This window comes from Idiotropiscis lumnitzeri, chromosome 18 (assembly GCF_059441095.1).
Source record: "Idiotropiscis lumnitzeri isolate Australia: NSW breed Sydney's pygmy pipehorse chromosome 18, RoL_Ilum_1.0, whole genome shotgun sequence".
Lineage (NCBI taxonomy): Eukaryota > Metazoa > Chordata > Actinopteri > Syngnathiformes > Syngnathidae > Idiotropiscis > Idiotropiscis lumnitzeri.
In genome coordinates, this window is record NC_142408.1 from 5,447,544 (window position 1) to 5,468,334 (window position 20,791).

Sequence of the window (20,791 nt, forward strand, 5' to 3'; positions counted from 1 at the left end):
TTGTGTGTCCCCACAAGTCCAAACACGGTATTCTGATTAAGATTACCTTTGTCAAATACTTTAAAGCACAACATAATGCTCCTGTTTTCAGACAGACAGGGAGGCTGACTTTTTACGCAGCACTGCCCCCTGCTGTCCACTGATATTGATGTCCAAGTGCCCACTGCTATGTCACGTGACTGACCAAAAGCAGAAAACGGGTGAGCAATTCGAGGCCGTGCGGTATGCTGTGTTGGAAACCTTGAGTACATAACACAATACCAGAGCATTTAGAACAAATCCGCCTATTCTTTTGCCACGTGTGGGGTCTCGAACATTTTCAAAAGCAGAATGCGCATACCTTGATTTCGCACAGCGTGGGTTTGCGGGTAATACTCACATAGTCAGGCAAGACTGTGTTGTCACCCTGTCTGCCTCTCAGACTCTGCGTTGCCTGTTCCAGCACCTTGTTGTGCTTCTTCGAAAGCAAAGCAAATAGACTGCGGGAGACACACAAACAAGCACATACAGAGGAAGCACAAGGCGTGAGTGCAGCGCTGACAAATAGCTTTCACAATTTCAACAACTTTGTATTCATTCCTTTTTCTTTGTTTTCCACATGTATTTGCTACTTTGGGTTGCAGAAAATCTTTTATTATCTTCCTCCTCAATGAAGACGCATACAGCTTCTATCCCTTGACAATTTAGCGCGTGTGTTCTGGAGAGTGCTCCAGCGACTTGGGACACAGACTCATACACATGCACAATTAATCGTGTTCCAAGTCTCAGGTAACTGACAGACATATGTTGAGGTGACATGGGCGATAATCCCATGTGGCGCTATCTTGATTTAACGATCTGAAATCGATATGAGACCAAGATCGGTTTATCGGTAAAATCAAATCAATTCTCCGCCATTAAAATGAATTGAAAGGGTTCATTTACACAACCAACCATTCACAGACACATAAGCGCAGCGCAAAGAGCGTTCAACTAAAATGGAGGACTTGAGAGGACAGGGATGGCCTTTAATTGCTGCACCTGGTCATCTGTCAGCAATGGAACCCAAAAAAAAAAAAAAGACTCATGGGCACTCTTTAATTAAATAAAACCGAGATATTTGAGCAGCTTTGTCCGAGCATCTGTAGGACTTGTTGCGTTATTAGGATGTCCAAGCTCCAGCTGGGATCCAGGCGCACAATAACAAACTGTGTTAGCGACTGTCATGGAAACAAGTGAAAAGGGTGCACTTCAACGCGGCAGCTCCGTGGTGCCGAACAGTCATGAGGACGAAAGTAACGACAGACCGCCTCACTGTCCCCGATGTGTCCGCATCCCAACAGGCTTTCTGTGGTGTTTGCGCGCGCACGCACGCACGCACGTGCGCTGCAGACAGTGCATCTTTTGTACGCACATACAGCGCGCTTGATTCCGATTCCTATATGCTATGATTGGATTATGTGTGACATTTACAGCTCAATGACAGAGAAAATTGATAAATTTGCATTGTTCCATTCATTTTCATTCATTCAGCCATTTAATTATGTTTTATATATATATTTATTTATATATATATACACGTGTGTTTGGGTGTGGGTGTGTAAGAATTATTACAGTTTGGTTCAGTTCTATATAAAAAGCACAGATCAAGCTTTATTGATTATGTATGAATTGCGACTTAATTAAGATTTGGAATTGCAATGACTCAATTTATTTGGTAGGTACAAGGAAGCTAATTACTGTAGCTGAAAATACCACCGCCTACCAAGGTTATTCTAGTGAACTCATTCGGGACCAGCGCAGGAAAAATGAATGTACTTTTTGACGTCTATATCCGTCAATGGCAGCGAAAAACTCTGACACTACCTCCAAATGCCGTGAATTCCTGGGTGGACTTCATCCCATTATCATTGCAATTCAAATGTGACCTCAAATAAAATGGCAGCAGAGAAAATAAGGCAGGAAAAATACTCGTTCTTGCACGTATATCAGACGTCACACCATTGACTCAGTATTGCAGAATAGCCTCACCGAAACTGTGTCCAGCCTCGACTACGGCACTAATACTCACTCTAAAAGGTGGGATATTGCTGGGTTTACCCCCTCGATCAAAAAGCATCACAGCAAAAAGCAGTAAAAGATTCCCCCCCCCCACACACACACACAGTCATATGAGACACAGTGACAAATTCCGACAAAGCGCGAGGTTGATTTCTCTTGAGACGCACGTCCAAATTAGGATTGTTTGGCCTTGGTGGAGGTCAGCGCCTGACTGAGTTGCTCTTAAATTTTCCTTCAACACAAACACAGATGGAATTTCAAATGCCGTCTCCTGTGGCACGTTTGGAAAACATGTTTTCGTCAGCCTGTAGAGAGAGATCAATTTCCCCATGAAGCCCAATAAGGTTTATTTCTATGGAGGATGGAAATGCGCCGTTTGGTGCATTGATGACTCACAAATAAAAATGTGTCGACAAGAGAGTACCAAGTGAATGACTGTGCCGAGACGGAAAGGGAGAGACTGTGGAAGCGATTTAATGCGGCGAGGGACTGCGTAATGAGAGAACGCGTTATCTGTGGCAAAAGAAGATGAACAGTAAATAAAAGGAAATGATGGCGCTGGGTGTGCTGTCGGCAGGAAATTCGAGAGGTGGCGTGTAAATAAACAATGGCCGTCATGGTGCTTGTCCGAGACGCCATTAAAACGAGGCCGGGGCCAAGCGACTGTCTGTCTGTCTGGACGTTTGGAAATTCCTGCCAGGAAATCCCCTTTTATCTGACCAGACAGTCCATTTAGTTCATCGTGGTTATCACTGCGTCAGCAAGCCGGACGCCGCGGCGGGACTGACAATGTTTCTTCCTCCCCAAAAGAGCAGAGTCACAAATGCGCGGCAAAACAGATAAAGAGGATGATCGTGCGTGCATGATGATGCACGCGTGTGTGTCTGCGAGGGGAGGAAACGCTCTTTCCAGCGCGGTCGGAAGTTGACGATCAGAAGTGAATGGCTCGACTTGTGCGTGTGCGCACGTTTGTGTGTCCTCACAAATCTGCCCTGGATGTTACATAATGTTATCGTCGGAACACAGCCGCAGCACAAACTCAATATTTTATATTTTGTTCTCGCTCTGCACGCACACGCACACATGCAGCAAATTGACAGTGGCGCATGTTTTGCGCTGATTCAGCATCCATTATTAAAACGAGATGGCTGCGTTGTGTTTTATTGTATTTGTATTCATCTTTTATTCATTTGTTGTGTTTTCTGTATGAAAGGTGTTTCACAAATAGAGAAAATTAATTCTGAAAAATACTAGAATCAGTGTAAACTGCCCAAGATAATCATTAGGGCCTGACCGATTAATCGGCCGGCCAATTAAACCGGCTACCATCGGTTAAAACCTTTAATAATACATACCCGAATGTTTGTCGAAAACTAATATATCGCTGTATAGTATGTTTCTAGGGTACACAGGACGATCACTACCTGATTATCCGCTGGGCAGCGTACTGGTGCAGACATCGGAACTGGGCAGACATGTTCGCAAGTGCGGCCAGACAGTTGGTGTGGAGATATTTATCCTACAGGAGGAGGTACCATGATGTTATCAAACTTGATCGTCAGCATTTGGACACTTCTTCGGTGAGAGAAATCCGGCTTTTACCCTCGTGCGCGTCATGTTGAACTGGATGGTGCGGATCACCACCAGGATGAGCAAGCTGCCGAGGGAGATCTCGGTCAATGACCTCTCGGAGTACCACGTGACGTTCTTCAAGACCTGCGACGGACACGGGGGGGGTGGATGCGTTAGAAAGAAACATGGTGAACAAGCGCGTGCTTCATGGGCGCATGCAACTATGCGCCCGACTCACCACTTCGTGGACGGAACGGTTGAAGGAGTCGTCTTCTGTGAGGATGAGGAGGATGATGAGGGCCATGTAGACATGATGGGAGTTCCTTTCTTCTACGTGGTAAAGGATCTCCAGGATGGGCAACACCTAATGAAACAGAAGAGCGACATCAAACCATTCTGCCTGGACAAATATAATAATGACCAGTTTAGATTGACCAAGTCTTTTGTTGCTAACCAAAACATCAGCACATAATGAGGCATCCAAAAAGTCCTAAAGACCCACCCGACCAGACTCCATTGATACCCAAAACAGCAGCAGCCTGTCTCAGTTGTTGCCATTTTTCTTATTTCGTGCCAACCTAGGAAGCCTTTTAAACTGAGATGCTCACCAAAACAGCAGCCATCTGTTAGCGAGATACTTTTATTCTCCCACAGCAGTGTTAGTGAGGACCTTCGGACAGGTGGACATGATGTACAGCAGTGGTGTAGAAATGAGTTTGCGTGATTATGTTTTGTTACCGGAAGCTACCCATGATTTGTTCAAATTGTTAAGCTTTAAACTCCAGTTTGAAACCACAGACGTTAACGCCTTCCCCTGCCAGACGTCTATTTGCTGAAATATTTGGCCACCCACCACTCAACCCACCAGATTGTCCATGTCGGTTCTGGAGAGCATGTAGGTCCTCATGTTGGCATTCTGGTGGAGCAACGTGTAGAGCAGCAGCGTGGCCTGGTCAGAGCATTGCTGCTCACACAGCGCCGTGTACAGGCTGTTGAAATTGATCTGGAACGTGTGTGCTTGATCCACGGGAATAGATGACGTGTCTACACGGGGTCACAGACAACCGTGAATTAACGTGAGAAAATCGTAACATCACCTCATGGTACCGGTTGTATAAATGCCCCCATTACCGCACATTTTGGTGAAGGCTACGAAATAAAAGAGATCCTTCGTGTACTAGTTTTTAGTTTTAAATCCATGATAATTGAAAGAAAGAAAAAAAAAACGCTAATGAAAACATTGCAAAAAATAAAATGAAAATATTAAAAAAAAAAAATCAAGGAAAGAAAAAATTACATATGCCAGGGGTTGCAAAATGTCGTTTTTTTTTTTTTAAATCTGCCAAGTGAATTTATGTTGAACGGCGCACAATGATTATTACAGTGTGAGACCCACTTTACAGTATTTTATTCAAGTTTGTTGTCACATGATCCCATCCCTTTCTTTTACTAGGTGTTACAAAACAAAATGGCCGCTAAAAGCTCCGCCCCTCCGCCCGATTACCTTGTGTGTTTCTGAAGCAGGTAATAGCCTGGCGGTAGGGGTTGGGCCAGTCGGGCCCGTCAGTCAGGTTGGCCAGAACCAGCAGTAACAGGAGGCTCTGATTGGACAATGGTAAGGGGTTGTGCTCCGGGTCCACCCCGACTTTGCTGCCAGCTCCACCCAAAGTGAACACGCTCCATAAACCACCTGAAGACATACAAATGTAGTGTTACAAATACAGCCCAATCATAAAATGCCCAGAAGTCAATTTTCTGGCCTGCTACCAGAGGGAGGGGCCAAGCATATTTCATGGGAAGGCCTATAACTACACCACTAAAGTAAAGATACTCAAACGTTCTACTTAAGTAGTTATGAAGTATTTTTATTTTGCTCCTTGACACCTCTGATCGCATATGCTTCACATTTGGCCTGTTTGTCAGCTGTGTACCTCGCTTAACTTGGCCCAATACATTAATCTGGAACTCTAATCGTTCTCACAATGGTCCAATAAAAATTCCTATCTGTCCTATCTATAAAGTCGCAATGGTCGGAATGCGGCACTTGTGGGAGGGACGCTTTATTAGGTATGCCTGCTTAGCTTCAATCTTCAGGTGGCAATTGTCAACAGGCAGTAAATTGTGGTGCCGTTGGGCAGTAAATTAAAGGCGCGCCTAATATTCTGTCATATCTCTCTAATCTATAGATCGCAAGTGTCAAACTTGTCAGGCTGATTCGTACTTGATGCGAGAATGAATGCAAGAGGAAATGAGCCGCCAGACTTGATGTAATCGAGACCAAAATGGGCACAATGGAATCACGGCTGACCCTTTGCAGCGGTCGCGATCAAACAACATAGGAGGCGCCAGAGAACAAAAACGACTGAAGCCACTGGAGTCGTTTCTTTTTTGTGTGCTTGTGTGTGTGTGTTTGTGTTTTGCTGGTGGTGGGGGCAATGTGTTGAGTTTCTCGACTGAAGCGCGGGCGCACTCAGGCATCATGAGAAGCATGAGCATCAAGGCACACGGATGACCGCCCTTTGGCTCCTGGACGTCTAGCCACAGGGTTGCTGTGATGATGCAAGCGTGGAGTGTGGGGGGGGGGGGGGCGGTTCTGATGGGCAGTCTGCTGTTGGTCCAACCTGACAGTCGGAGCCAAGTAGACATGTTGCCATCTAGTGGTGAATGTTAAAATGGCAAGGTAATTCTTTAGCTGACAATGTTACAGACGTAAGGCGGGTGTGTTATAATAAGCTTATGATTGTCTTTCAAATTCTATGTCAGTGTTCTGCATAAAACAAATCTGACATGGACTGATGGGTGACATGAAGCAGGCTTGACATCATTTTCCACCTTTTATTAGGTAGTATCAGAACCATAACAGAAGTGGGACCGGGCCATGCCACAGTGCAACTTCTCTGGCTTTGGGGTAAAAAATTTTAAAAATTCTTTTTTTGTTTTTTTTTTTCAGTCTAGACACAGAGGGGTGAACACAGAGGGGTCTCCAGAAATCTTCAAGAACAGCTCCACCCGCTGTTGTCATGGTAACAACGGCTGTACTCATTTGTGCGAGACATTAAAGGGGAAGTGAAGTAAAAACATTTCTTTACAATAACATGTTCTATGAGCCCACACTAGTCGGCATTCTGATTAATAAGTTTTTTGCTAAATCTACCCATGCTTATGCATCCGAGGGGGCAGCCATTTTGCAATTTGCAATGTTTTCAGATTTCCAACTGGATTTAGGTCATGGATCTGGTCTTGGTCCATTACAAAAGGTTGCATTCTTCTGTTGAAGTCATCTGGACTACTTGCTATATTTTGGGAATTGTGGCCCAAAAATGTAATTGGTCAGTGAATTTGGGTGTGTAATTCCTGTGAGGGAGGAGGAAGATGACTTCACTCCAGAGCCCAAATTTTCTTTCTGTGAGAAAACAAGCTCTCAAGAGAGACGGCGCCAACCTGTGACGCAGCCTTGTTCACGGCATCACTGGCACCACAGTGACTGGGCCCGACTGGGCCACATTTCCTGCACTCACACACACACACACACATTCACTGGGCTTTATTCTACATTAGCGGCAGCGGCAATTTTAGTTTATTTTTTACCCCTAAATAACTGTGACTGCTTTGCCTGTGGCCAGGCGCCCAGTCTGCAGGAGGGAAAAAAAGGTGAAAAGGAGGAAAGGGAAGTGAAAAGCAAGGAATGGAAAAGGTCACACACGGACACAGAGCCTGACGCTCTGAAACAAGAACCCGAGTTAAAGCACTTCCAAATTCCTAGCTAAGGAAATGTTCTAACGAAGAACCTCACACACAGCCAACGTAGGTTCAGTGCTTTGAAATTTCAAGTAATCAAAATATGTGACACCATCCAACCAGAGCAGCTTTTAAATTGTAAATTGCAGCCAAGGTAATAGATAAATGTACACGGAGCATGATTATATTCATACCGGGAGACATTTTTCAAACAGTTCTCGTATCGAGTTTGATTAGAGACGATAATGTAACAGCAGAGATGAAAGCAGACAGACCAGACTCAAGATTGTTTCTGGATCTCTCCAGACAACATGCCAACACCGTTCTGATAATCTCAGCTATGACAACATGATGTGTTCAAAAGCACATATTCTCCCATGACGCATAAACTATTCTTCAAAAATAAATAAATAAATAAAAAAGGTTCCTCCTCCAGCCACTCTGAGGACAAAACAAGAACTAAATGTAACCAATTCCCCTTCAGGAATTCTTGCTTAAAATGAGTCGCGTTGTTTAAGTGACTAACAACACGGAAATGGAATGTGCATGCTTCACAAGCCGGCTGGAAGAAAACAAGCACTGTCTCCTAGCGGCGACTATATGAGCGGCCCTGTGTCTTTGTTGGAAGTGCGTGTGTACAAGGGAGGCGGCTGCAGACAGACGGGCTCTGGGGGGATTACGGAAGAGGACAGGGCACCATAACTCATCATCAGGCCCGTCTGCGGCCACTGACACACACGCACACAGACGAGCCAGTGAATGCCGATGCCTCAGTGGATGTAATCTGCCACCAGGGTCCCACAAAGAATGTGTATCTGCAGGGGAAAGCCGTGGGCGCGCATCTATGCTAACAAGCGTTCACACGACACATCCACGTATGCGGCATCTGGGCTGGTGCACAAGCACATGCACACAAGATGTGCAGCTCGTTTTTTTTTACCCGTCGCTTTCATCTGTGCTGCTTTCATTTCTCTTATCGATTATATAATAAGAAATAAATATAGGACAAGAAAAGGGAAGAACTGGCGATGCTTTTTACGCTTTTTTTTTTGGGGGGGGGGCAATGCATGAACTGCTGTGCAGCCAATTGATTTGTTATTAGTTCCTTGGTTGACAGGCCAACTGGTCGTCTGAAAAATTGTTTGTCAATCAGGTAAATTGCTTCATTGGTGGGCCATTTCCACGAACAGACCAGATTATAGCTGTCAAGCCAGTTTCCATTTTCAGTCTACACCTGTTGAGAATGGTTAGGAAGCCGAATCTGAACCGGAATCATCCAAATGAAAACGACGCCCTGGTGAACATTTGGTGGCGGTCGTGCAATTGCAGTTAAAGCTACAAAATGTTGGTGCTTTTTGTGGGTGCGTTCTTACTTGCCACGCCAGACGCCAGGCCGTAAAGCAGGCCGCCCTCCGCTTTGGGTTCAAAGATGTGCGTTGCTGGTGGTGGACATTTTTCCTGTCTGATGAAGTTATACAGCAGCGTCTTCACAAGACGACTCGTCAGCGACAAACTGGAGGAAAATGAAAAGTACACGTTTACCCTCTTTTCATATGGAAAGATTCATTACAGTCCACTGATATTTTGCACGACACCGGGTGCTTGGGGTGACTTTTGCTCATATAACTTGGGAGCAGGAATATTTAGGACAGGAAAGAAACAGGAATTTGGGACGGTAACTTATGGAATGGATGACATCACTCAAAATTCAGACACGGCGCTCGTCTCCCAGACAGCAAGAGAAAGGTCACGGAGGAGACGGCGGGCCGATGCTCGCTAGGACATTTCCCTGTTTTTAAGACCGTCGCGGAATAACACATGAAGACATTGTTCGTGATGAAACTGTCTGGCAGCGCAGAGAAGCAGACAGAGGACTGCGACGGTCCCACGACAAACTGGAGGAGATCCAAAACGCTTCGTGCCATCGACAGAATGTGGATGGCCCACTCCGGGAACAAAATGTTTGCAAAACTTTGAGACGCGTTGCAAGTCTAGCTTAAGGAAAGGCGTGATGACAAACACAGAACTAGAAACTACTGATGTATGAACGTTTTTTTTCCCTCGACTTCACATGGAAACATTTTTAAATCACATGTGGACAAGCATTCCCAAAAAAAATTAATTGTGCATTTCTGTGTGTGTTCGCTCACCATCGTCCCTTCATGACATGTTGGTAGATCAAACCATCTCTGAGGATGTCCTTGCAGAAGAGTTGGTAGGAGAAGAACACCAGCAGAGTGGTGACGGCTTCAAACAAGATGCTGTAGGTGATGTCGCTACACGGACACAAGACGACAGTTCATTTTTTTAACATCAAGTAAGGCTAAACAATTATGGAAAAAAATAATAATCACGATTATTTTGAGTGAGATTGAAATCAGGATGGAAATCAAGACATATTTATTAAGCTACAAAAAAAAAAATCACCTAAGGCAAATATAATCATAGAATCATGCCCGTTCATCCTTGCATGTTGAACACTATTCTTGAAATCTCTATTTTTTTTGGTCAGGTACAAAATGGCCTTGTACTTTTAACAAGGTTTGGGTCTTACTGGGCTAACCTGGGTACTCAGGGATTATATTTCATGCCTGTGAAAATATGTGTTGGTATGGCCCCCCCCAAAAAAAAAAGTCTTTGGAAAATAATTTCTTCAATTTTAACGTTTTCAAGATCAAGAGAATCGAAATTGAGATTAAAAATTTCAATTACTCGTCCAGCCATAAAATATCACTGTCACAAAATAAATTGTATTTTCAACCAGAAAATGAAAGTTGCAATCACAAAAAGTTAAAATCAGCTCAGACAATTCTAAAAAGAAGTTAAATCACTCTACACACTGCATAGAAACAGGTCTAAAATGATTGTGCATGAAGAACGGCATGCCAGAGCACGTGAACTGGTACTCTAATGTCAAAAGACATCCACGTAAAAATTGTGCAAACACGTTGAAAACTAGTGACATTTATCTTGTAAAAACTTTATCTCCAACAATAAGAAAAAGAAAACAAGTTTTCTTCCAAGACTACGATCAAAGCAAGAGAAGTGCGTAACCACGAAGGAATGACGAAATCTGCACCACGAGCACGTACGAAGGAGGAAACCGGCCGGGAGCCACAAATTGGTGGAGGTCGGGTGGGGGAGGAGAGGGTGAGAGGGGAGGGGAGGCGGAGGCAATGGAACACGGTGCATTTGGAAGCCAGGAACAATGAATAATATGCTGGAATGTCAATGTGTTTATGTAAGAGCAGAGGATTGAATAATGTCTGTGGACAGAAAGGAGGAAAGGATGTCTTCCATTATGACAAATCGTCTGGACGCAAACACACCTCTTAAGCAATTGTTTCTTCAATCAATCAAATCAGGAGTTGGACTCCATTCCTTACGCCTTTCCCCACTTTGTCACGTAACAAGGACATTTTGGACAACTGTGTGCTCGCCAGGCGGCACGGGGACCTAGTGGTGATTGCAGCTGTTTCACGGTCAAGAGGTTCTGGGTTGGAATCTTGTCTTTTTTTTGTTTTTTTCTTCCAGTGACTGACATCCAGCACGCAATGCCAAACTCTGTAAGGGTCACCCCTGTTTTGCATTTTTGGAAGTTGGCTATGTAAAATGATAGACAAGTGACATTATTAAATAGCTGCGTGGGAACAGTTGGGGCATTGTGATCATCTCGGTCACCATAACTTGGCTTTTTTTGTTTTTTTTATCCCCAACAATCTGAGCACATCTTGACCTTTTTAAAATGTGCACAAGTTACATTCACGACTCTATCGCAAACACGCACACACACTTGAAGTACTTACAGCAGCGGTACTTCAACGATCAGGTGCACTAAGTTGGATAAGAGCTCCTCAAGAAGGTCCTCGTGGCTCGCTCCTAGAGGAAACAAAGAGAGATGTTAAAATCACTTTTTATGCTGCCTGTAAAATCTGACATTTTGCAGCCTGTCGCTATTCTATATGAAGGCCACAGATGTTAAGTGCCTTTCCCACTGCAGTGTCTGCCTTTTTTTTCTATTCACATCAGGGGAAAGGGATTTTGATTGTTAATATGGGATGGAATTTGAATAAGGAAGGAAAAAATAATCCAAACATTATGAATTCAAATCTCTTACTACCCTAAGGACCCCATAAGAAAGCACAGCGATCAACAAAGGTGCCCGACTTTCCCAGCGTTCTTGATTGCAGCATTAGTCACTTCATTATGTCAGATCGTTTGCCACTTTCCATGGCCCGTCTGACCACAACTTCCTGTCCCCGACCAGCTCCGTGTGCGCGTGCATGCGTGTAAGAAGCAGAGCTGGTGACATGGCTCACCTCCACAGGAGCTTAGCGCCCTCTCCTGGTAGCTGAACTGCAAGTGCAGCTCCTGCTCACTCATCTCCCGGATGAACACCTTGAGCAGGCAGCGGATCATGAAGAGAGCGTTGTGGGCCTGCCAGATGAACAGCTGACTGCAGGAGAGTAGAAATCACATTTTGGATTCTCATCGGCTTGGATGACAGATAAGAATGTTGTAATCATTAAAAACATCGGATATTCAAAAATGTTATAATGGCAACTATTTTTGATGGGAAAAATTCAAATTTTGATTTATTTTCTTAATTATTTAACCAACGCAAAAAGCTGCCCACACTCACTCTTGGCATTCTGTGGATATTTTCAGCTCTTTCGTCCGTCCCAGGAAGATTCTAACCAGGGCGCCAAGGTTTCCTGTTCTGGGATTGTTTTCAACTGAGAACAGAGGCAAAAAGCATCACAAAAGCATGTCATATAACTTTCTTGCTATAGTGATTCTTTATCAATTAAGGAATTTGCCATACTGAGGAGCTTGGCCAGCGGTAACACGGCCTCTTCTAGTAACTTGGAGTCTCCACTGTTTGAAAGAGAAAAAAAAATACGCATTCATTATAAATAATGTTTACGCCAATTTTCTTTGCTTATCTTGGAGAAGCTTCTATTTTTTTCCCAGTTCACGCTGCCACATATCCCAAATGTGGTCTTTGAAAGAGACCAAATATATATATATATTTTTTTTAAATTATGTCACTTAAGCCATGCAGCCTAACACTGCTTGCACAGGAACTAAACACTAACTAGTCTATCCGTTCATGCACAAGCAGGACGAATAACTCAGATGAATCATTACTGAAGTGACGGCCAGCTTTGCAAACATCCTGGAGTACTATAGAGGATCCTAGATGGGACTTAACCCCTTGAAACAGATGACTAGACTTCTGTGTCGAGTACCTGCTGGTGGGGCTGATGACGGTGAAGGAGATGAGCTGGTTCCAGAATGGGTCATTCTCCGATATGGACTCGGTGCCTACCAGAGCCTTGAGGCTTAGGTTGTTGGGCAGGTCACTGAGCTGGCTTGTGTTGGCTCCCATCTCCAGACTCAGTGCTGCCTCACCGCCTGTTCGCCGGGCATATGCCGACGCCTGCGCACATCAAAGTGCCTGAAATGTAACCAAGGCCTCTTATGTTCGAACTATTACACACATTAATATTGACAGTGGCGGGCCGTGCATTTCACACGGGCCGGCTTGAATAAATACTCCTCATAATACCACCATTTATGACGCCAAGGCTGGAGATATCGACAATTTCAAATATTGCTATACTTGTAACGACTGGGACATGATAGCGAGCATTTAAATACGTTTGAATAACTAAAACAGGTTGAGGTTGTTGCTATGGCAGCTAACGTTAGCCGCTAGTTCGCCATCAGCTGACCGCTTAGCTTACCTGTCACAAACGCTTCCCGTCGCTCCTGTGGCTCTCTTCGCTGGACGTACAGCTAAATAAACCAACTCGTTTCACCGGTTGAAGTTACTAACTATAAGCTAGGTTGTTGCTGATTGTGTCGGCTTCAAATGCGGAGGAATTGCAGCGAAGAGGGAAGTTTTACTACACACTCTTTCGTCTCCATGTTTTCCACGTCACGCATTCTTGCGTGATGACGTCCAGAAGAGAGGTCACTTGCGTCATGACGTCACACACTAACGTCGCGCAACAAACCAGCTCTTGTTTTATTTTCGACGCCGAAACAAGACAGTACATAAATTCTATTCTTGACTCTAAAACTATGAAAGCGATTAAAACTGTTGCTTTATGTTATTTATGTAGATGTTTTGTTTAAAATCCCCCTGGCTCTTCTTTTTGTCTTTTCTACATGTATTATGTACGTATATTAACTGTTTGGTTTCTTAGGCAAGGCAGACACAGTAACTACCAGGCTGACATGCTGCCTCGTTGAAATTATTAACAGTATTTCTTTCTTTCTAATTACTTCACAATCAAATCTCAACTTTTTTTTGCATTTTTATGCTTTCTGCGGCACGAAGGCCTCACAGTGCAGAGGTCGTGGGTTTGATTCCGGCTCAGGCCTTTCTGTGTGGAGTTTGCATGTTCTCCCCGTGTCACCGTGGGTTTTCTCCAGGTACTCTGGTTTCCTCTCACATTCATGCATGGCAGGTTGATTAGACACTCTAAATTGCCCCAACGTGTGTTTGTGAGCGCGGATGGTTGTTCGTCTTTGTGTGCCCCGAGATTGGCTAGCAAGCAGTTCAGGGTGCAGCCCGCCAACTGCTCAAAGACAGCTGGGATAGGCTCCAGCACTCCCACGAACCTCGTAAGGAGAAGCGGAACAAATAATGGATTTTGATGCTATCATTTCACTAGTCTTCAATAAATACAGATCCAACAGTCATTCTATAGACATTATTTATTCTGTTCATAACTTTAACATCAGGTTTGATGTGGATTAAAAAAATGTTAATAGCTGAAATATTTAACAATATTGCAACAAAGTGAATAATAAACTACACATCTGGAATTAATGCAACATCTTGCCATATTTACACTTTTATCAATGTGGTCAATTTACAACCAGTCAGAATGATCAGTCTGTCTTCTTATCGCCTCCTTCAGTGGCTCCATTGGAGGTAACCTTTTCCTTGTGCTCGAGCTGAAAGAAAGAAAAGAGTAAGGGGATTATTAAAAAAAATACATTATTTCATCACATTTTCTTTCATTAATCATCATCTTACCTCCTTGGATGTTCCATTACACGTTTCACCAACGGCTGCGTCAACTGTGCCGGATTCCTCCACTGCTTTTTTTGTCCAGTATCTATTGATGATGGGCGAGATGAAAGGATAGAGGATGGGCTCCAGAAACCTCTTGTAGACCCACAACAGAACAGGGATGACTATGCAGGGGATGCACACCATGGCTGCAGCGAATTAAGAACCTACAACACAAAAACACACATTGTTCCGTGTCGAGATAAACATTTAGAGTAATTTATCGATACAATTTCAAATTTATTGACTCATTCGATACAAGAGTTTGTTAATCAAATTTCTAATTTTTTTTATGTTCTCCATCATATGCCACCACCGTATTTACTTAAGGTTTGCCTTATTTTGCGACTAGCACGTCATGTGACTACATAGCTAACGCTGATATATTCTCGGACATCTTGGTGATTAAATTAAGTTACACAGTTAAAAAGTACAAGTAACCACATATTTGCTTAACAAGGCTCACCTTTTAGAGATTAAAAGCACAAACAGCACTCACGACCTGACAGTAGAAGAAGAGAATGCTCTGGAAGGCGGAAGCTATCGCGCATGCGCATAATCTTCTTCCGCAGAAAGGGGGCAAGCGGAAGTTGTCAAAGAAGAAGGCACGAGTGTGACATCCCGGGCGCTTTTTCTTAAAAACGCAACCAAATGGATGTCTGAATTATAACTATGTGAGTGACTTGGTCGTTTTTCCACTTTCGTGTTTATTTAGTCGGAACTATCATGCTGTCATGTTACATATTCCTAAACTCGATTTTGTCAAAATAACCGACCGTAAAGTTAGCTGTGTATAAGTCATGTAACTATGGCAAACGGAGTCAATGCTTAAAACGCTTGATTTTGACGATCCTGAATTAGCATTGAAGATATCGACAATGTCTTTCAGACGGGTCGTATTTAAATTTTGAATATTTGTCAATTGTAAAAACAAAACAAAAATAAACAAGCATACATGAAAAGCAGAACATCATACTAAACTACACTTGTTAATTAGTGTAGTGGATCTGAGTTTGTGATGCTGGAGACAACTCACATCTGCCCATTTCAAATACCATTGTGAACTCACAATTAGACAAGTTTACTCTTTTAATATGTCCCCCCCCTCCAGCACCACAATGCCGCTATTGATGCAGTCGCAGAGCGACAATAACCAATACGTGCTGGTGGCCACCTTGGATAATGCACGCAATTTGTCCAACATCCTAAAAGCCATCGCTTTCAAAGACCACGCCCTCTTCACCGCCACACCCAACGGCCTCAAAGTCACCGTGGAGGACTCCAAATGTCTTCAAGCCAATGCCTTCATCCAAGTATGTTTGCTTCCTCTTAATCTTTGTTGGGCTTGCTGAAGTCTATGATTGGTATAGTTTATTCAGACTGTTGGTTCTTTATTGTAGGCTGCAATCTTCCAGGAGTTTATCCTCAAGGAAGATCTGGTGGGATTGCAGATCAACCTCACAGTTCTGCTGGATTGTCTCAGTATTTTTGGGGGAAGCACAGTACCAGGTGGTGAGTTGGAACCTGCAAATGAGTCTTATTACATGCCTCTATCTATGTATATACAGTAGCTCTACTGTAGTATCTATTGTACCTATCAACAGTATCTCATCTACTGTATCTGTGTATGCCTCAGGCATGTCCACCACTTTGCGACTGTGCTACAAAGGCTACGGTTACCCCCTGACCCTGTTCCTGGAGGAGGGCGGGGTGGTGACTGTTTGCAAGATCAACACGCAGGAGCCCGAGGAGCCAATTGACTTTGAGTTCTGCAGCAGCAACGTGACAAACAAGGTGGAGGTCACAGCAAGCCACACTAGCGGAAGCTCTCATGTCACAGCAGAAGGATAACAGTAATGGAAAAGTATTGCCATAGCAATACAAACCAGAAATGACTTATTACAGTGTAGCAGTAACAATGGTGAGAGTGAAAATGTTGCTGCTGCTTACTACAATATAGCTTCCGCAATGTAATGAATGGAAAGCACAGAATAGGTACCAGTGTACCTGAGTGGTAATGCATACAATGTATTATTACTTTTTTATGGGAAAACTAGATTGTGTGTTTTCCCTAAAGGTGATCCTGCTGTCTGAGAGTTTAAAGGAGGCTTTTTCTGAACTGGACATGACCAGCGAGGTGCTGCAAATCACCATGTCCCCTAACCAGCCTTACTTTCGGTAGGCACTCCCACTTTTTTTTTTTTTTTTACTAACGGCTTTTAAAGATTTTTAATGATTTTACTTTTGCTGCGTTTTCCTCACTCCAGGCTGTCAACGTTCGGCAATGCTGGAAGCGCACATTACGATTACCCCAAAGATTCTGACATGATGGAGCTGTTCCATTGTACCACTACGCAAACCAACAAGTGAGTGTATGCATTATTTTATTTTTCTTTCTTTCTGTTACTGTATGCTTTAATTTCTCCATTAATTAATGAGCAGCCATACTCTTCCATTTCTCCATTAATTAGTTTTTTTTATTTTATAGTTACGAGCACTTTTCCTCTTTGCCAATAGTACCTTTCTGTGGTGGTGTCACAACTTAAGTGCAACACGTTTAAAAAGTCTTCCAAGATTAGCCAGTGTCACATCTGATGTTTTTATTTTTTTCTAGAAAATCCATCTAACATTTAACACTCCATCCAAACAGGTACAAAATGTCCCTGCTGAAGCCCTCGACCAAGGCGCTGGCGTTGTCGAGCAAAGTGTCCGTGAGGACCGACAGCAGGGGAGTCCTGTCTCTGCAGTACCTGGTGCGCAATGACGACGGACAGATCTGCTTTGTGGATTACTACTGCTGTCCCGACGAGGAAGTGGATGATGAGTGACTGTCCGCCCCCCTGGCTGGCCTGGGAACGCTTGGGGGATCCCTCCAAAAGAGTTGAAATACATGGCTATGGAGAAGGAAGTCTGGGCTTCCTTGCTGCCTCCGCAACCCGACCACAGATAATTCACTCACAGGATTGTTCAAGTACAGGTTGTCCATAGTTGAGGCTGACATTTTTGGAGAATCCCACAGGATTTCCACAGGGTGAGAGTCACCTTTACCTTTCATCATGGGATCGGGGCCGTACAGGATAAAAGGAATAAAACAACTTAAGTACAAAAGTCAGCTGCGTTTAATCAAGAGACTCGCCTCCCATTCCCAATGTTTGTCAGGCATCAGAGTTAACGTTTTACATTTATATGCGTTTATAAATGGAAGAAAGAGATGACATTTTTGGACAATGTTGACTTCAAGCACTTGTCCAAACTTGACAAGTAGTAACTTTAATATGTGGTAGCTCACATTAAAAAATACAAAACTCGCACGCAATTGAAGTGAATGTGTGTTTTGGATTCCTTCCTGGTCATTGATCAGTCCCTCCAGTTACTTGGAGCCCATCTGAATCCTGTTCCTTTTGAATAATTTACCCTTCTTCTTCTTCTTTTTCTTCTTATTCTCCTTCTCCTTTGGCTCTGTCTCGATGATCACGGGTTTCTTCGGCACAGGTGTATCAAAGACGTTCTCCGTCACGTCTCTGACGATCTTCGGTTTGTCTTGGGCTTTCTTTATCCTGTGCAATTCCTTCACCATCTGCCTCTCGCGCACGCGGCCCGCCGCCGCCTGACGGAGCTCACGCCGGTGCTGAGTGGATAGGATAGCGTCATGTTAAGTGTTGATCCTAATACACCAAGCAACTTGCAAAATGTCAAGTTTGGCCGTCATTTTTCCTGACGGGAACTGTGCACCTCACTAACTTAAATCTGAGATCTCAGAATTTGGTGAGCATTTATATAAAGAATACCAGTGTTCCAAATACTTTTGTCCAGCATTAGGAGGAGACGATTGCCAGGTGCCATGTGAATCATGCTGTTCATGATTTCCAGTTGTTATTCCGGCATAGGACCCTCAGCCGGAGCTGGTATTACGCAGCCTTTCCTGAAGTACTTTTGTTCAGTGTTCATGGAAGATAATGACTATGGTACCACGGGGATCATGCCATTATTGTTCTTTTTTTTAAATTATTATTTAGATGGCAAATTGCCACTTATGTTTTTGTGTCACCTCCATTGTTTAAAAAAAATAAAATAAAGTTATTCAATAGTGCTTCAATCTTTAGCGTCAGTGACCGCTAATGTGTAATGGAGTATTTGTTTGTGCTGTTGGACAAGAAGTGAAGATATAAACATTTCTACATCTAGTATGACATTCGCTTCTCATCCTAGCCAATAAAAGGTTTGCGGCCTTTGCTTGTCATTTGTGAATAAAACAGGTGGAGACAACTAGACTCTTGTTTGAAGAGGTTTCCCCTTTTGTCAATAATTTAAAAAATATTAAATGTGAAACGGTTTCCATTTTATACATCTTTAAAACATTCCCTGCACATGTTAATAAAGGTTTTGTACTTCAGAGTGAATTATAATTGTTATCGCGATCTACCAGGTTCAACTGTTCCAGTCACAAGTGTAAAGTGAATGTTACCATATTGGGTGACTTGAAGTGTGTGTTTTCATAGAGCGTGGGGCCCCCAAAGCTCCCTTGGAACATCTTTATGAGGTTGAGGACGAAGCGAGGTCCGATTTCCACCAGTGCCGCATCCTCCTCGATGATCTGTAGATGACCAAACACAACGAAAAGTCAAATTTGATGTTTTTTGTTAGTTTTTTTTTTCTTTTTGTATGATGAAACAAACAAGTCACCTGGTAGTTCCTGAACCAAATCCTGTTATCTACAATGGTGAAAGTGAAGACATGGTCCACAAATGGTTGACTCTTGGGGTGATAGCGCGGCGTGGAAAACGTCTGCAAAGAGACCTCTTAGTAACGAGTGTTTACTTTGACAACTCTCCCATTTATTAGCTACATCTGTATACACGTTGCAAGTTCAAGATCAACATAGTGCCTCTGTAAAATTAAAGGCCTTGGCTTAAATAGTCTATCACGAGAAGTTGCACCAACCTGAATGAAGAGCTCCTTCAGCAAAGCGTAGTGGGGCTCCTTGTCAAATGTCTGCAAGGGAAAACAAATGATGTCAAAACAAATATTCCAAACTACGGCCTCCACCTTGTTTCCGCCTTCACTCACAGGATCGAAGGACAAGAGTGGTCTTGATCCTTTCAGGCAGTTCCCTGTCATCTTGAGCTCAGCCAGTGTATGAACTGTAAGGAGTTAACATTGTTTGCATTACATCTGGAGTTATTCTAAAAATGACATGGATTTTGTGGCCACTTACGATTCTGAACCAGGAATTTTGCAGACGGTCCATTAGGGCTATTTGCTACCCTGCGTGACAACACAATTGTTAATCTTTAATGGAGTTTCAGGACCTTAAAAAGGTTTGGATGCTATTGCTAATACAAAGTGAGAGTCTTACCACAAATACAAATCCTGTTTCTTCTTGGCTTCAAAAAAGAGGCACTTGTTGCAGTTTTTCATCTCGCACACCTACAAGGGAAAAAAAACGTCTTATCACCTATTCATTTAGCACTCATTTCAGTATGTAAATACATTAATGAATAATTGCAAAGATTAATGTTTTATTTGTGGCATATAAATAACACTCACCTCATTAATAACAAATAGCTTGTCCTTTCTGTCCATTTTGGTATCTAGTGGGAGTTAAAAATAAAAACGTTTTTATTATTTATACAATTTGTTAAGAAAATTAGCTTGCACATCCTTCCTGAGTACATCGTTTCCGGTGCTTGCCTTTCAAAATAAAAAAAATATTTTCAATCAATAGTCTCGTATCCAAATCCTAATTCCAGTTTTGACTTCAGTTGAGACTTTCAGGTGTACGCAACACTTACCTGCTTTCGAATGCGGCATTATGTTCCTCAGGTCTTGCATCAAATGTCTCGTTCTAAAGTCAATGCCTCTTGAGGAGAAGATGAGAAGCCTTTCCTTGTTGGTCCATTTGCCCTGGACACAATTAAAACCAACAAGATAAATCAAAACAGTAAAAGGCGATGCAAAGGTTTTCTAAATGTAATATTCGATCAGAGGACTAAACATTTGGAATTGGTTAGCACCTTGCTAGCGAGTTAACAACAATTGCGACATATAACAAATTGGGCACATACCATAGAAACTGGCGGTGGAATTGTGTATTCATCTTTCTTCTCCTGTTGGTTGTCAGCAGCAGGTTCGCCTGCATCTGCATCAGTTTTCACTTTCTTGGCTTTTTTTCCACCCGGTATTCGGCCCCCACGTTTTCGCTTGAGAGGCGACATGTTTCTTTTCGGGCAACTCTCGCGTGACTGGATGAGAACGCGACTCGTGTGTGAAGGGACGAGAGCGACGGTGCCCCAAATGGTACGGAGTTGCAACTGGAGTAACATTATTATTTTTTTTTTGACGAGTTACCTT

General features: G+C 43.2%; 4 protein-coding genes across 4 annotated transcripts in view; 1 reads left to right on the plus strand and 3 right to left on the minus strand.

Annotated features, from left to right (window-relative positions):
• dym (dymeclin) overlaps positions 1-13,332 on the minus strand; it is a 29,923-nt gene extending 16,591 nt beyond the window's left edge. The window contains exons 1-14 of the mRNA XM_088280938.1: positions 13,101-13,332; positions 12,603-12,793; positions 12,176-12,228; positions 11,993-12,086; positions 11,670-11,806; positions 11,157-11,229; positions 9,501-9,626; positions 8,724-8,863; positions 5,117-5,302; positions 4,478-4,656; positions 3,851-3,976; positions 3,643-3,756; positions 3,465-3,559; positions 380-479 (exon numbers count right to left, since the gene is read on the minus strand). Coding sequence (XP_088137064.1) covers positions 380-479; positions 3,465-3,559; positions 3,643-3,756; positions 3,851-3,976; positions 4,478-4,656; positions 5,117-5,302; positions 8,724-8,863; positions 9,501-9,626; positions 11,157-11,229; positions 11,670-11,806; positions 11,993-12,086; positions 12,176-12,228; positions 12,603-12,742 — 1,563 coding nt within the window. The 5' untranslated portion in view covers positions 12,743-12,793; positions 13,101-13,332. The remainder of the gene's footprint in view (positions 1-379; positions 480-3,464; positions 3,560-3,642; positions 3,757-3,850; positions 3,977-4,477; positions 4,657-5,116; positions 5,303-8,723; positions 8,864-9,500; positions 9,627-11,156; positions 11,230-11,669; positions 11,807-11,992; positions 12,087-12,175; positions 12,229-12,602; positions 12,794-13,100) is intronic.
• Positions 13,333-14,060: 728 nt separating this feature from the next.
• Positions 14,061-15,042, minus strand: c21h18orf32 (chromosome 21 C18orf32 homolog). The gene is made up of 3 exons (XM_088282171.1): positions 14,907-15,042; positions 14,405-14,607; positions 14,061-14,322 (listed from the first exon to the last, which is right to left on the minus strand). Exons 2-3 carry the CDS (start codon positions 14,585-14,587, stop codon positions 14,257-14,259), a joined length of 249 nt encoding a protein of 82 aa, XP_088138297.1. The 5' UTR covers positions 14,588-14,607; positions 14,907-15,042; the 3' UTR covers positions 14,061-14,256.
• rad1 (RAD1 homolog (S. pombe)) lies at positions 14,936-17,756 on the plus strand. The gene is made up of 7 exons (XM_088282170.1): positions 14,936-15,114; positions 15,552-15,753; positions 15,841-15,952; positions 16,077-16,234; positions 16,518-16,618; positions 16,708-16,806; positions 17,091-17,756. Exons 2-7 carry the CDS (start codon positions 15,559-15,561, stop codon positions 17,266-17,268), a joined length of 843 nt encoding a protein of 280 aa, XP_088138296.1. The 5' UTR covers positions 14,936-15,114; positions 15,552-15,558; the 3' UTR covers positions 17,269-17,756.
• On the minus strand, positions 17,671-20,742 carry brix1 (biogenesis of ribosomes BRX1). Its single transcript, XM_088282168.1, has 10 exons — positions 20,506-20,742; positions 20,233-20,344; positions 19,988-20,031; positions 19,797-19,867; positions 19,656-19,705; positions 19,508-19,581; positions 19,382-19,432; positions 19,124-19,225; positions 18,906-19,034; positions 17,671-18,068 (listed from the first exon to the last, which is right to left on the minus strand). Exons 1-10 carry the CDS (start codon positions 20,653-20,655, stop codon positions 17,811-17,813), a joined length of 1,041 nt encoding a protein of 346 aa, XP_088138294.1. The 5' UTR covers positions 20,656-20,742; the 3' UTR covers positions 17,671-17,810.
• Positions 20,743-20,791: the final 49 nt, after the last annotated feature.

What these genes read in the sequence shown, in the direction of transcription:
- c21h18orf32 (XM_088282171.1), bottom strand. Translation starts at nt 14,587, where the DNA reads ATGGTGTGCATCCCCTGCATAGTCATCCCTGTTCTGTTGTGGGTCTAC. An exon ending in GTAATGGAACATCCAAGGAG is followed by an intron (nt 14,323 to 14,404) that starts GTAAGATGATGA and finishes TCTTTCTTTCAG; the next exon opens with CTCGAGCACAAGGAAAAGGT.
- brix1 (XM_088282168.1), bottom strand. Translation starts at nt 20,655, where the DNA reads ATGTCGCCTCTCAAGCGAAAACGTGGGGGCCGAATACCGGGTGGAAAA. An exon ending in AGCTATTTGTTATTAATGAG is followed by an intron (nt 19,868 to 19,987) that starts GTGAGTGTTATT and finishes TTTCCCTTGTAG; the next exon opens with GTGTGCGAGATGAAAAACTG. An exon ending in ACTTCAAGTCACCCAATATG is followed by an intron (nt 18,069 to 18,905) that starts GTAACATTCACT and finishes CTATCCACTCAG; the next exon opens with CACCGGCGTGAGCTCCGTCA.
- rad1 (XM_088282170.1), top strand. Translation starts at nt 15,559, where the DNA reads ATGCCGCTATTGATGCAGTCGCAGAGCGACAATAACCAATACGTGCTG. An exon ending in AAGCCAATGCCTTCATCCAA is followed by an intron (nt 15,754 to 15,840) that starts GTATGTTTGCTT and finishes TCTTTATTGTAG; the next exon opens with GCTGCAATCTTCCAGGAGTT. An exon ending in GGGAAGCACAGTACCAGGTG is followed by an intron (nt 15,953 to 16,076) that starts GTGAGTTGGAAC and finishes TGTATGCCTCAG; the next exon opens with GCATGTCCACCACTTTGCGA.